At 38.0% G+C, this 14,995-nt stretch overlaps 1 protein-coding gene across 3 annotated transcripts in view; it reads left to right on the top strand.

Moving 5' to 3' along the window:
- The window catches only part of LOC150076549 (sphingomyelin phosphodiesterase 4), a 324,202-nt gene that overhangs the window by 138,395 nt on the left and 170,812 nt on the right, over positions 1-14,995 (top strand). For 2 of the 3 annotated variants that reach the window (XM_090388185.1, XM_090388183.1), the window contains exon 8: positions 3,633-3,695. The exons of the other annotated variant lie outside the window; for it this stretch is intronic. In XM_090388185.1, the coding sequence (XP_090244311.1) occupies positions 3,633-3,695 (63 nt within the window). The remainder of the gene's footprint in view (positions 1-3,632; positions 3,696-14,995) is intronic. 3 annotated transcript variants of the gene reach the window in all.

The following is a 14,995-nucleotide window of genomic DNA, read 5'->3' as shown; positions in this document are numbered from 1 at the left end:
GTTTTCCTTGGTACAGAAGTCAAGCTAACTGGTCTTTAACTACATTACCAACTGGTTAGCTTGACTTCTGTACCAGGCTTAGCTCTTTTCAGCAAATTCCTCTTTATTTCTGTAAACACTAGACGGAAAGGGATGAATCAGTTTAGTCTAATGGATATGAATGGCTTAATTGTTAATTATCCTGCCCAGTTTGCTAACAAACTGAATAATTTATTTTACATTTTAGTAATTTTAGGGATGAAAATGCCAGAAATATGTCAGGTTCTAATTTTGTGATAACAGAGAGGAAAGTGAAAGAGAAATTGTTGAAGCTAAACATACAAAAGCAACTGGGGTCGATGCAATCTATCCAGTTATATTGAGGGAAGCAGAAAATGATCTAAACAGAACTTTGGTTATAATTATGAGTGCATCTTTGGATTCAGGGGATGTCCCTATGGGCTGGAGATGTGTGATGTATCCCAAATTTGCAATAGGGAGATCAAAAGGTGATGTGAGTAATTACAGACCTGTTTGCTTTACTTCTGTTCTAGGGAAAATAATGACATCAGTGGTTAAAGGAGTAATGCATTACCATCTAGACAAGGGTGCAGTTATACTGTAATCACAGCATGGACTTGTTAAGGGGAAATATTTTCTGACCAATCTGATTGGATGCTATGGTGCACTTATAAAGGAACTGGATGCAAAAAAATAATTTTGACATCATATACTTAGATTTTTTTTTATAGTATACAAAAAAGACTGCTGTACAAATTGGAGAAGTGTGTCATTAGGGTTAAGTGACTTAAATGGAAAATTATTGAGTGGGAGATGACAGAGGGTGGCTGTCAATGGGTACTATGCTTCTTGGACTAATGTTATTAGTGGAGTCTACTGTGATTCTGCACTGAGTCCATTGTTTTCTGTATTTTTTAATTATATTGATGAAGGCATATCATGCTTAATGCCTAAGTTTGCAGATGATAGTTTGGTAGGGTGGCACAATTATCCCCCAGATCTTTTTCATTCTCTACTTTGAGGGTAGTGGAAAATGAGAAAGATCTCATTGGAGAGGGGGGGGGTAAGAGTGCAGTCAGAGAGTTCTCAGTACAGATAGCCTGCCAGGACAGCACATGGGGGGGGGGGTGTTTTCAGTGATATACAGGAATTTTACCAACAGGGATAAAGAGGTGATTATCCCATTGCATAAGGCAATGGTTAGGCTACATCTCGAGTACTGCATACAGGTCCGTAAGCCTCATTTTAGGAACAATGTGGATCTTTTAGAATAAGTGCAGGGAAGACCAATAAGATTAGTGACTGTAATGAAAGGATGCTCTTACCAAGAAAGGCTCGAAATCTGCAAATTGCGATTTCTGGAGACTAGGTACTTGCGAGAAGATGTGACTAAGGTGTTTAAGACTTTGAGTGGATTGAATAAGCTCAATGCTGATGGCATCCTTCCTCTTGCTCAGACCATACACTTAATGGAGCACAATTTCAAATTGAGGAAGAATGGTTGCAGGATAAATGTGTGGAAATTTGCTGTTAGCCACCGGTAGTTGATTTTTGGAACAAAGTTTTATCTGTTTTGTAGAAATGGGTTGTTTGAATAAATTCTGGGAAAAATTAGAGCATGGACAGGTAATATGGAAAAGGTTTTTTTTTTTTTTTTTGCTGATGCTGTATAAGCTTGTTTTCTTGCATCAAATGCCCTAATTAATTGTTGACCAAAATGAAATATTTATTTAGTTGTGTTGTAATCTAGTAGTGTTATAAAGTTGCTGGTGGCTATTTAGGTGTTAATTTTCAAAAATGAATGAATGGCTTTGTTACTTGGCATTGTCTGAGACTGTCCCCAATACGTTTTGGTTTAATTTGGAATTGTTGTCATGGAGAAATGCCTACTTTCCTGAACTATTTGAATTTATAATAAATTTCAGACTAGATCTAGCTGATGGACAGTGAGACCTGTATGATAAAATTTTTAAGAACAGATATGCCATTTGCTCATTTTTATTGCAGTAAACAAAAGTTGAAATTATTTCAGAATTGCAGGTGGGTAAAGTAGGCCCCCGTAGTCGAGTGGTCAGGAGCAGGAGTGCAGTAGCACACTCTTTGAGTAGACTGGGATTCAAGTCCCTGACTGCTAAATACGGTCGATCTGCCAACCTGCACTGGACCAGCATGGCAGATTATGGTCCATTTCCCTCAGCATGAATTGTTGAGGAGGTTTCCATCCTGCAGTGGGTTGATAATGGCTGCAGTTTGCCTTTTTTTTACCGTAATGAAAGCTACTTATGGTGTGCCATAAAAACTAAAACCTACTTATGGTTGGAGGATCATCATTTGATGGGCAATGGTTGAGTTCTCTTCACATAGGAGGGTCATAGCTATAGATGATTGGCATAGAATACCCTAGCTCCACACATCACACTGGACTATCTCTTTGCTTTCTGTTTTGTGTTCATGTTTGTGACATGAACACAAATTGAGTATGCTATGGACATGCTATTCATGTCCATAGCATACAATGTCTGAGATGAGAAGTTCCCCCGTAATGAGATTTTAAATCATTTCTGTGACGATATTTAAAATTGAAATTTTAAATTGAACCAAAACTATTGCAATGAATCAAATTTGAAGCAAATGTTTTCCTTTAGGATAAAGCATATAATCAAGCTGCTCACTTTCAGAACTTAGCCTGTTTGGTTTTTCATCTCATTTTGATGAAATGAAATGAAAGTTGGTTTAAATATTGAGGAATTTTGTTAGTGTGTAATATATTCTCTCCCTAATATCAGGGTGAGTCAAATGAAAGTGAGATTCAGTTGTCAGAATTTAAATTGCTGCCACAGATGTAAACTTAAAGATTGTTACTACTGCTGTTACCAAAGTTAAGCACTTTGGCTCCCATGTATGTGCATGTTCTGCAGCAGCAGAAGCAGTATTATGTTTTTATTGCTTGACATACTACTGTGTATGATGTTTGTGTAGTGTATATCCAAGCTGTCTTATGGCAGATTCTCTCTCTCACACACAGAATTCACTGGTTTATGGAAATTGCATATAATAATAGTTGTATGTCATACCATTCAGTGTATGAATGGGTAAATCACAGAGAAGAAAAAACAGGCAGATAACCTCATCCAGGACTTGCTTACACTTTTCACAGAAGAAAATATCTTGGCAGACAGCATCAGAATGGATATGTGTGAGGCAATTGATGGGGACAGGCAGCTGGATGCGAGTTGTAAGTCTGCCTACATCACTATCCATAGTTTTCATGTTTTTAGATGATTGAAAAATGATCTGGTTGGATGTTGATTTGAGTTTCAGGCAACATATCAAATAAATTGTTATAATGTGGTGTTCATAGTGGTGTTATGTTTTAAAGAGTCCTTACCTTTTGCTATGCCTATTTTAACCATTTAACAAATGATTTGAGGCCCAATTCTGTTTTGGGATTCAGTTGCTGTGCAAAAAGTGGAAGGGGAAACAAAAAATTTTATGTTATGTTTTTAAAATTCTCTTTTAATAAGATTTTGTTTTCTTTATTTAATGATATATAATTGATAATTAAATATTTTTTTCAGTTTCTGGTTTATTGAGAATAGCAGATTATCTCAATGTGCTTCTTTTACTCACAGGCTCAACGTACCATTTTTGCAGATTCTCCAGAATTAGAGAATAGATTTGTTACACTTTTTACCGTAAGTTTTATCTATTTCAACATACAGGGATTAAGTAGGATCATTACTAACACCCACTCACACCCTTTTACCTTTAATGAACTTAGTTGGTGTGCTTATTTGATTATATATCATTATAAATATCTTTTAGTGTCAAGTTTCATCCATTTGAACGTGTTCTTAGTCACATAATTTTTTCTGGAAAAACTAATTTGTAACGAAACTCGTTAAAACCATATTGTATTTCACTTTAGTCTGAAAGGCTCTTGTAAAGATGTTTTTAGGTATTGATGATAAAATTATTTGATGTGATGTAAAGAATGTAGGTAATTTGTATCAGTCTTTATGTGTACATTGTGTTTTGGATGAGTGCATTTATTTCCTGCCTCCCAAACAAAGAAGAATAGTGCTTTCAACGTCACTAATTTTTGCAATATAAAGTGCCTTGAGTTACCCTCCGAATGCAACATTGTATTCATGTTTGATTTTCCATATTGCTCTTTATATTTCTTATAAAATATGGGATTATTGAAAGCTTAATATGCTGTTGTTAATGTCAGTTATTTATCTATACTAGTTTACTAGAATAAGTATCAGCCACTTTTTATTATTATTTTTTTTAAATGTCATTTACAGCACTATAACTCCATTTTTTATTCCATAATCCAGTTAATTGAATTAAATTTTATATCTCACTCTATTCATCGAGTCCTCTTTTGTGATTATTTTCATCAACTAATTGAATGGCACTAAATGTATGGGATGTTCCATAAATCTGGAACTGTAAAGACCATTTATGTATTTATTCTGTTGCAATTGTGACTAATTGCACTGAATAAAGATGAGAGTGTAAAAGTAATTGTGTTGTATGGATATTGTAGCAAGTGAGAAATTAAAAAAAAACATTCAAATTTGCATCACCCAGAATGGTACCCCGACACCCATTTCTGTGTGTAAGTTACTGGTGAAATTCAATACTGTAGACCTTCACAGAGAATTTCATAAAGAAACAGTGATGCAGTTCTTGAAAGTTTTGCACTAAGCCCAATGTAAAAGAAATCAGTGGCATCCTTATAGACTGCTAAATCTGTTGATAATGAATTAGAATGATCATGATTGGTGCCATAGAGTTTATGAATAGACATTGTTCTTGTAGCAAGAAATTCTGGTTTCTGAACAACTTACTTTTCAGTAAAGAGGCTGTTTTGTGCATTGGGTGAGGTTCCCCTTGACTTGGGTATTTTATATTGGTGATGGGATCTACTTATGCTTCTGGCCTTCCAAATTAGCATCACTGGGATCCACTGCTCACATATACATTCCAGGCTAGTACTGTAGAAATCCAGCATATTTGCAATCATTGCAAAATATGAAAATACCGAGGAAGATCTTAGTGGTTAAGGGGCCCAATTCCAGCACATCACTTTTGCTCCTTTGAGAAGATAGATAGTGGAAGAGTTCACTCAGGATTACTTGGCTACTTGGCTAGTAGGCTCCTCTGCATGGGTCAGCCCTATTGAAGCCACATCACTATCAGCCATGTCCCAGTATCCCCTGGCCTAAAGGACAAGATTTAGGCTTTTGAATGTGCAGTTATAGTGATTGGTTAGCCCTGTCATCCACTTGCAAGTGCATTATTCATTGCTGGATTGTGGATATGCCTTTGGGCTCTGTGGTGGGGGGCTCTAGGGACTAATTCATAATTACAAATCCTGCTCAGGATCCTGGGATCTCAACAAGGTCCCTATCAGAAACTTTAGCATTGAATTAGCTGTAATCGCCATAGCAAAGAATAGAAGCAGCAGCATCAGGTCTTAAAAGTAGTTTCCTAATTACGCATTCTAACATTGAGAAACTCGGAAAGATGTTTCTTTTTTTCATACAGAAGTGATTGGAGGTTTTGGAAAGTTCTGTGTCAGTTAAGAGACTTTATTCTCTGTGATCTCTTGATTGAAATCAAAAATGAAAGACTGAATAACTGCTACTGGTGGAATATAATTTTGTTGTTTTTATTCCCAGTTAATCCCAGGGAGTAACAACAACAAAAAAAATATGTAGAAAATTGGGTGGAAATCTAGCTATAAACACATGGGTAGAAATCTAGTTCCAACCAGAAACTTCATCTTTACTTTAACTGTCCAACATCAAATGCATTGCAGCTGGTTATATATATTTCAGAGTAAGGTCACATATACAAGATGTTGCAATAAAGTTCCTAGACTGGTGCGATCATGTTTGATGAGTTTGAAGATAAACAGAAGTGGTATGTTGTAGTTCAAACTTCCTCCAACAGATAATGGTGCAGAGATTGTCCAGTAGGCTAACAGGTTGCAAGTAACAACCACTTTTGTTACTAGTGAAATCCATTGCGAAATCATGACATTCCATGTCATGATTTCGCAATGGTGCAATGAATGAATATAAAATTTTGCTTTAAATCGACAAAATCTGCAAGTGAAATGCAAAAACTTGTTTATTGAAATGAAATGTTAAGTTGTACCAGTTTTTGAATAGTATAAGTAGTTCAAAGACAGATGTGAGGATGTTTGGAATGACCCAAGAATTGGGTGTTTGTCAACCACTCGAAATGAGAACAGAGGTGAAAATATTCAGAAAATTATGGCAAGAGATCATGGTTTCAGCCTTGGAACGATGGCTATGTGTGGGATGTGAATAAGGAGACGATTCATCAACTTCATGAAGATTTTGAGAAGAGGAAGATCGCTGCAAAAATTTGTGCTGCTCAGCCTACAGATGAGCAGATGCAATGAAGAGTGTCATCATTTGAAGACTACATTCAGATTTGTCAGTACAATCCTAATTTCCTTGACTGTATTGCTACCGGAGATGAGTGTTTCAGTATGATCCCAGAGACAAAGCATCAGAGCATGCAGGGGACTTCAAAATAATACAGCCCAAAACATTACAGAAGACCAGGATCAAGATTATGTAGATCAAGTTCATTGGCAAAACAGGGCGTGATTCACAAGCCATTTGTATCTGGGGTTGGGGGTGGATGGAAAGAGTCAATGCTGCGTTCTGTGTACAGGTGCTTTAAAAATTATTGAAGTGCATTTCTAAGGTAAGACCACAATTTTGAGAGAAAGGCAGCTGGTTGTTGTTGTTGCAGAACAATGCCCTTGGAATTCCACGCATGTTGTGAAGACATTTATAATGAAACATGGCATTGTACATATCAGCCATCCACCCTGTTCTCCCCATCTAATATCAGTGACTTCTTCCTCTTTCCCAAAACAAAAACTACCCTCAAACGAAAATGAACTGATGAGGCTCCTGGCAGAGAAGAAAAATGTATGAGATGCATATAAATTATCAGGCAACAGAAGCCTATGTTGCCTGATAATTTATGACTAAACTCCTTTGTGATTTGATAATATCAAGTCACAAAGGAGTTTAGGCAAGTAAAGGCAGAGGATGAGAAATCTTTGGCAAAGGATGCAAAGAAAAATAAATCTCAGAGAACTGCCAAGCTAAATGAGTATTTCACATCTACATTCACACGAGTTATTCAAGGAGGAGAAGGCCAGATGTTTATCAAACTCTAACAGGGAGTTAAATGATTTTATAATGACTGAGAGCAAAGTGGAGGAGAAATTGTTGAAGTTAAACATAAGAAAGGCACCTGGAGTTGATGGGATCTATCCAGTTATATTAAAGGAAGTGGCAAAAGAACTAAGCAAACCTTAGCCATAATCATGAGAACATCCTTTGACTCAAGGAAAGTCCCCATGGACAGGAGATGTGCAAATTTAACTTCTGTTATGGGTAAAATAATGGAATCATTGGTTAAAGATGCATTGCAGGATCATCTAGACAAAACTGCAGCAATAATTCAGACACAGCATGGGTTTGTTAAGGGAGTCTTGTCTGACAAATTTGATTGATGTGGTTACAAAGGAACTAGATGCAAAAAATAATTTTAATATCATATACTTGGATTTCAGGAAAGCTTTTGATACTGTTGCATATGGAAGACTACTGTACAAACTGGAGCAGCATGATATTAAGGGTAAGTTTACTACAATGGATAAAAAGGTGGTTGAGTGGGAGAAGACAGTAATAATTAATGGATGCTGCTCTTCGTGGGCTAATGTTATTAGTGGAGTCGCGCAGGGTTCGGTATTAGGCCCACTATTGTTTTGTATATTTATCAATGATATCGATGAAGGTATATCAGGCTTAGTGCCAAAGTTTGCAGATGATACATAGATTGGTAAGGTTGTTAATGACAGTAATAGCAGTGTGCTGCTGCAACATGATCTAGAAAATTTGGGCAGATGGGCCGAGAAGTGGCAACTGAAGTTTAACATTGACAAATGTAAAGTATTGCATGTGGGCAGAAGTAACCTGAGAGGAACGTACCAATTCTGTGGTATGATACTTAGGTTGGTAGAAAATTGAAAAAGACCTGGGAGTAATTGTGCAGTCAGATATGAAGTTTTCTCAGCAATGCAGACAGGCTGCCAGAGCAGGTCATGGGGTATTGTCAATGATATACAGGAATTTTATTTTGGTAGTAATGAAAAGGAAGTGATTATCCCTTTGTATAAGGCAATTGTCATGCCACGCCTTGAGTACTGCATGCAGGTGTGGAGGCCTCATATTAGAAAAGATGTTGAGTTGCTTGAGCGTGTACAGAGAAGGGCAACAAGATTGTTGAGGGGGTCAAAGGGGTCCTCTTACCAAGAAAGGCTTAGTTCTGCAAATTGCAGCGGCTGGAGACTAGGCACCTGCGAGTTGGTCTGATTGAGATGTATAAGGCTTTGAATGGGTTGAGCATGCCGAATTCTGATGGGATTCTTCTGCTTGCTCAGATTACGAACCTGAGGGGGCATAAATTCAAATTGAGGAAAGACAGTTGTAGAATAGATGTGTGGAAATTTGCTTTTAGGCAACAGGTAGTTAATTGCTGGAACAAACTTCCATCTGTCGTGGAAGTTGATAGCTCTGAACAAATGTTTAGAGGGAGTTGTTGTGTGAAATTGTTTGATTTTTTTTTTTTTTTTTTTTTTGCTGATTCTACATAAGCTCACATGCTTGCTTTCTTTATCACATGCCTCTATTACTACTACATTCCGGGATATTAAGGGCATAAAGATGTAGCCACTCTTCTCAGAAACTTTTAGAATGGTGTAATAAGTTCATTCTGCCAGGTGGTGATTACTTTGAATGAAAATAAAACCATTTTTGAGCTCCTTCATTTTGTGTTCTTTTTATTGCAACAGTCCCGGGAATTTTATTACCACACCTTGTACATCTCCTGATGGTAAAATAGCCAAAAAAAAAAAAGTACAGTTATGGAAGAACAAAAACAATAGGCATTGTTAGGGAAGTTGCACCCATAGGAAAAGATCTATTGATGGCTTGGAAAAGCCACGTTATGTCCAGAAGCTGGGTATGTTCTTGCCACGTGGTCACCATATCTAAAAATTTCATTTCTTCGTACATGTTCCCCACCTTTTCGTGCTACCGAATATGTCACGAATACTCAAACTAAAAGGAAAAATTCTGCGAAAAGATATAAACCTCCTAAACACTTCCTCATTCATTTCACAGATATACTTGGTCTCAGTTCCAAACTTAATAATTTCCATTTACAGTCTGCCAAACTGGACAGGGCCATGCTGGGGGTGAGGCAAAGGAGGCTCTTGCCTCAGGTGAAAAGCTGAAAGGGGTGCCAAAAGAAAAATTAAATAATTGCCATTGTTAACAGCAGGGTGCAATTTTTCATTCTTGCCTCGGATACTAAAATGGCTCGGCATGGCGATGAAACCAGATGTACATTTTCTGGAAGAATCCCAATTGTCAGTTAATTGTACCATTGCTCATCTCACTTGTCCTAAATGTTCACTGTATGACTCCTTTTGCTTCAAAGGTGGTATACATAAGTCCACTCTTATGTTGTGAGAGATTTACAAATTTGCAATCTTCTCTTTTCGATCTTGTCTGGCTTAAAATTTCTTTCCCATTCTGTCAAATTCATCTGTTGCCTCTATTGTTCTCTCATTTCTACTAATTGCTTGGAACTCTTAACACTTCTTCTCTTTGAAACTTGACTTTCTTCTGTCAAACTTTCCTAAAACTGAGGTAATTACCTAAAACTGAGGACTGTACTTGTTAACAGGAGAGATTGCTTCTACAGGGATGGGATACATTTAAATAGAAAGGGTGCAAGAATTTTTGCTGATGCTATCGAGGCAGAGTTAGGTGGGTCGGAAAACTGCTAGTTGGGGGGGATACAAGGACTAATAGATTAACAGTAGCCACTGGCAGAGGTGGAAGTGATTCTTGCACTGCTTCTATTGAAATGAGCAGAAGCCTGAAAAACAAGATGCAGGATATTTCAGAGACTGCTGGGAGTCATTGTGGTACAAGTAAACACATGGGTTGTGTTAGGGTAGCCAAGAATAGAAACAGGTGCATGTATACCTGCGTGTACACCAATGCTAGGAGTTTGGTAAATAAATTTGATGAATTTGAGGTATTGCTCAAAACATCAAAGGCAGATATTGTTGGGATATCAGAGACGTGGTGTCACACAGATATAAGGAATGCGGAACTGGAATTTGGGGAATACAATGTGTATAGAAAGGATAGACGGGACAGGAGGGGAGGAGGGGTTATGCTATTAGTTAAGAAACACATAAAGTCCAAGGAAAGCCAGTCGACATCGATGGACAGGGCAGTGTCGAGTCAGTTTGGTGTGACATAAGCATAGGGAAATCAAAATTGAGAGTAGGAGTGTGCTATAGGCCTAATGACTCTGATGAGTATAATAAGATATTGTACAGGGAAATAGAGTGGGCCAGAAAATCAAAGAGTCTTATAATGGGGGATTTTAATTTCCCAGATATTGACTGGAATTTGTGGGTTGGTCACTCGCACACTAGCAAGGCTTTTGTGGATTTATTGGATGATTGTTTTCTACATCAGCATGTTCGTGAGGCAACAAGAGGGAGCAATACTCTTGATCTGATTATCAGTAGTGATTCTTCATGCATTAAGAATCTGCAGATAAATGAACCACTAGGTGGCAGTGATCACAGTGTGTTGAAGTGGGATTTACTCAAGGAGGTAACTACCATCAGAGGTAAAGGGAAGGGTTTTTGTTTTCGTAAAGGTGACTATGATGGTCTGAGACAGTATTTAAATTCTATACAGTGGGACCAATTGATGATGTTACCAACAGCAAACTCAAAATGGGAAGCATTCAAGGAACTAATCTTGGAGGCTACCAGGCTTTACATACCAACTAAGAAATATTGTTCAAGGTTTAGGCCTAAATGGTTGTCAGATGAACTAATGAGACATGTGGCAGAGAAGAAAAATGCATGGGATACATACAAATTAATGGGTGACATGGAAGCCTATGATAGATATAAGTTGGTCTGTAACCAAGTCACAAAGGAGATTAGGCAGGCAAAGGCAGACTACAAAAAATCCTCGGCAAAGGATGCAAAGAAAAACAGAAAAGAGTTCTTTACCTATTTAAAATCAAGAAGGAAAGGGATGAATCAGATTGGTCCACTGGATATTGATGGTTCAACAGTTGAGGATCCTGCTCAGGTGGCTAACAATCTAAACGAGTATTTTTCATCTACATTCACGCATGAGGAGTTATTCAGGAAGGAGAATGATGTAGGTAAAGTAAACATTGGCAGTGAGCTGGATGATTTTGTAATAACTGAGAGGAAAGTGGAGGAGAGATTGTTGAGGATAAACATAAAAAAGGCACCTGGGGTGGATGGGATCTATCCAGTTATATTAAAGGAGGCAGCAAAGGAAGTAAGCAAACCCCTAGCCATAATTATGAGAGCTTCTTTGGACTCAGAGGAGGTACCCATAGACTGGAGATGTGCAAATGTAACCCCAATTCACAAAGGGGGATCAAAGGCTGACACAAGTAATTATAGAACTGTTAGTTTAACTTCTGTTCCAGGTAAATTAATGGAGGCACTGTTTAAAGAAGCACTGCAGGATCATCTAGACAAGAATTCAGTTATAGCTCAGATGCAGCATGGTTTTGTTAAGGGCAAGTCTTGCCTGACCAATTTGATTGGATACTATGATGTAGTCACAAAAGAACTGGATGCAGGGAATAACTTTGATATTATATATTTGGATCTTAGAAAGGCTTTTGATACTGTTGCACATGGAAGACTGCTGCACAAATTGGAGCAGTGTGGCATTGGAGGTAAATTGCTGCTATGGATAAGGGGATGGTTGAGTGGCAGAAGACAGAGAGTGGTAATCAATGGACACTGCTCAACGTTTACTAATGTTATTAGTGGAGTTCCTCAGGGTTCAGTGTTGGGTCCGTTGTTGTTTTCGGTGTTTATGAATGATATTGATGATGGGATATCAAGTTTAATGTCCAAGTTTGCAGATGATACAAAGGTTGGCAGGGTTGTTAAGGACACCACTGACGCTATGCCGCTGCAACAGGATCTGGAAAGGTTGAACAGATGGGCTGAGAGGTGGCAAATGAAGTTTAACATTGACAAATGTAAAGTACTACATATGGGAAACAGTAACCCCAGAGCAACGTATCAACTCTGCTGTACTACACTGACAGTGGTGGAGAATGAAAAGGACCTGGGGGTAATTGTGCAGGCAGATATGAAGTTCTCTGAGCAGTGCAGACGAGCTGCAAGAGTAGCTCATGGTGTCTTGTCAATGATATACAGGAATTTTTCTAGCAGGGATAAGGAGGTGATTATTCCCTTGTATAAGGCAATGGTTAGGCCACATCTTGAGTACTGTATACAGGTCTGGAGGCCTCATTTCAAGAAGGATGTAGAGCTGCTGGAACGGGTACAGAGAAGGGCAACAAGATTAGTGAATGAAACAAAGGGTTGCTCTTACGAAGAAAGGCTTAAGTTTTGCAAATTACAGAGTCTGGAGACTAGGCACCAGCGAGGTGATCTGATAGAGGTGTATAAGGCTTTGAATGGTTTGAGCATGCTCAATGCCAATGGGATTCTTCATCTTGCTCAGAATAATCACCTCAGAGGGCATAAATTCAAATTGAGGAAGGACGGATGTCGGATAGATGTGCGGAAATTTGCCTTTGGCCAGCGGGTGGTTGGTTGGTGGAACCGACTTCCATCACTTGTTGTTGAAGTTGATAGCCTAAACAAATTTAAGGCTCAACTGGACAGGTATTTCGAGCGAACGGAGGGGTGAAATGGGAGTGGTGTTTTTTTTTTTTTTTTTTTTTTTTGGCTGATGCTGAATAAGCTTGCTTTCTTGCATCATATGCCTCTACTAATGCTAATTTTTGTTTGTGACTTTAATGTTCACAACTCCACCTGGCATCCGTTTTCTAGTCACAAAGACCTCCGCTGGTCAAGATGTCCTTTGACTTTTGCAACTATTAATGACCTCATGCAGATTGTTCATTTACTTACCAGAATACCAGATGATCCTAACCACAGAGCCTGCACTCTTGATCTTTTTCTCACAAACAACCCTTCCAAGTATGTGGTTTTCTAGGCACTTGAGATCACAACTTGTTGTTTGGCATTACAAGCAAGATGGGATGACCTGTGAGATTTCTTTTCCTTGGTTCAATTTGTGTTTTAAGTCTTCTAATGTCAATATTTGCTTGGATTGTGTCAGTGAATTTATTCCTGTAGGGATGAAATCCTTTATTTCACAGTCCACCTTAAAATCTCATCCTTTACTTAAACCTTGGTTTTCCAATGCTGTTCAAGATAAGAATGTTGCATATCCCATTTGGAACCTGGAGATTTGGATGCAAATCTCCAGGTTCATTTTCTGCCTACACCAAAGCTCACAACAATTGTAAAGCAGTTATTAATCAGTCCAATTAGATTTTGAATAGGCTAAGAGTAGAAAACTTAATGGCCAAATGGTAGTCGAACATTTTGGTCTCTTGCTAAAGCCCTTGATCACTTTTGCTCATCTCTACTCCCACCTCTATCAAAACCAGATGATTCTACTGCCACCTCATCTAAAGATAAAGCTGCCCTGCTAACATCCTATTTTTCTTCTAACTTGCATATTGATGATCTTGGTAAACCACCTCCTACCATTCCCAGGACACTCCATTCAGTGCCTGCTGTGATCTTCCTTCAAAACGATGGCAGAAGAATTTTGAACAGTTTTGATGCCAAGAAGGCACCAGGTCGTGATGATATTGCCCCACTTGTTCTAAAAACTTGTGCTCCTGTCTGTGTCAACTTTTTACACTTCCTTTATTCACTGGTCTTTTCACTTCTGTGTAAAAATTTGTCCATATCCAGCCAGTTCCTTAAAGGGGTGACAAATCCGTCCCATTGCACTTATTTCTACTCTTTCCAGAATAATGGAGAAATTCATCGACTGCTGAATTGTCCAGGAATCTTCCATCTGATCAATGATCGCCAGTATGGATTCTGTCAGCATTGATCCACAGGTGGTATACTGGTTTAAGTTACCCATCTAAAATTCAATGAAAATTTTGCTAAAACTCAGGCAGTTGTTCTAGACATTTTAAAAGCTTTTCAACATGTTTATCATAAATTTATTCTAAATATGCTTCCATTTTAGGTTTGCCAACTGTGTTGTGTTTTTTTTTTTTTTTTTTTTTTGTAATTGTGTATCCAGTTTTCTCACTGTGGGTGTGATGGTAACTGGTTCTCTGTCTTCTAATTTCTGCACTGACACTGGTGTTCCACCATCTTGACTGAGCCTTATACACTCAGTCAGATTTTATCTGACAATGCAAATTTATCAGTTATTTTGCTATTTAACATGTTTAAATATTTTTACATGTATTTAAAAGTTACTGTCTTTATAAACTTTTTACATATCCTTATTTCTATACACCTTGACGTAGTGACCTAATTTTTTAGGTCACTGAAATATAAATCTTTTCTTTTCCAAGACCTGGTTCTGGCACATTATAGCCTTAGTCGCTGATGCGCCAATAAAACCCAAAACAACCAACCAGCCTGATCATTGCCTTATATATTGGAATAATCACCTCCATTTCCTTGCTAGCAAAATTCCTATATATTATAGACAAAGGCCCATTGTCTTGGCAGCCTGTCTGCACTGCTCAGAGAATATCTGACTGCACAATTATCCCCCAGGTCTTTTTCATTTCCACTTCCATGAGTATGATACCACACAGCTGGTATGTTAATCTGGGATTACTGCTACCCATGTGCAGTACTTTGCATTTGTCAATGTTAAACCCCGATTGCCATTTTTCAGCCCAACTGTCTAACTTTTTTAGATCCTGTTTCAGTAGCATACCTTGATTAACTGTCATTAACTACCCTGCCAACCTT

This window comes from Mastigoproctus giganteus, chromosome 13, assembly GCF_048544385.1.
Source record: "Mastigoproctus giganteus isolate SK-2022 chromosome 13, ASM4854438v1, whole genome shotgun sequence".
NCBI classification, from domain to species: Eukaryota; Metazoa; Arthropoda; class Arachnida; order Uropygi; family Thelyphonidae; genus Mastigoproctus; species Mastigoproctus giganteus.
This window is presented reverse-complemented; position numbering and strand designations above follow the sequence as displayed.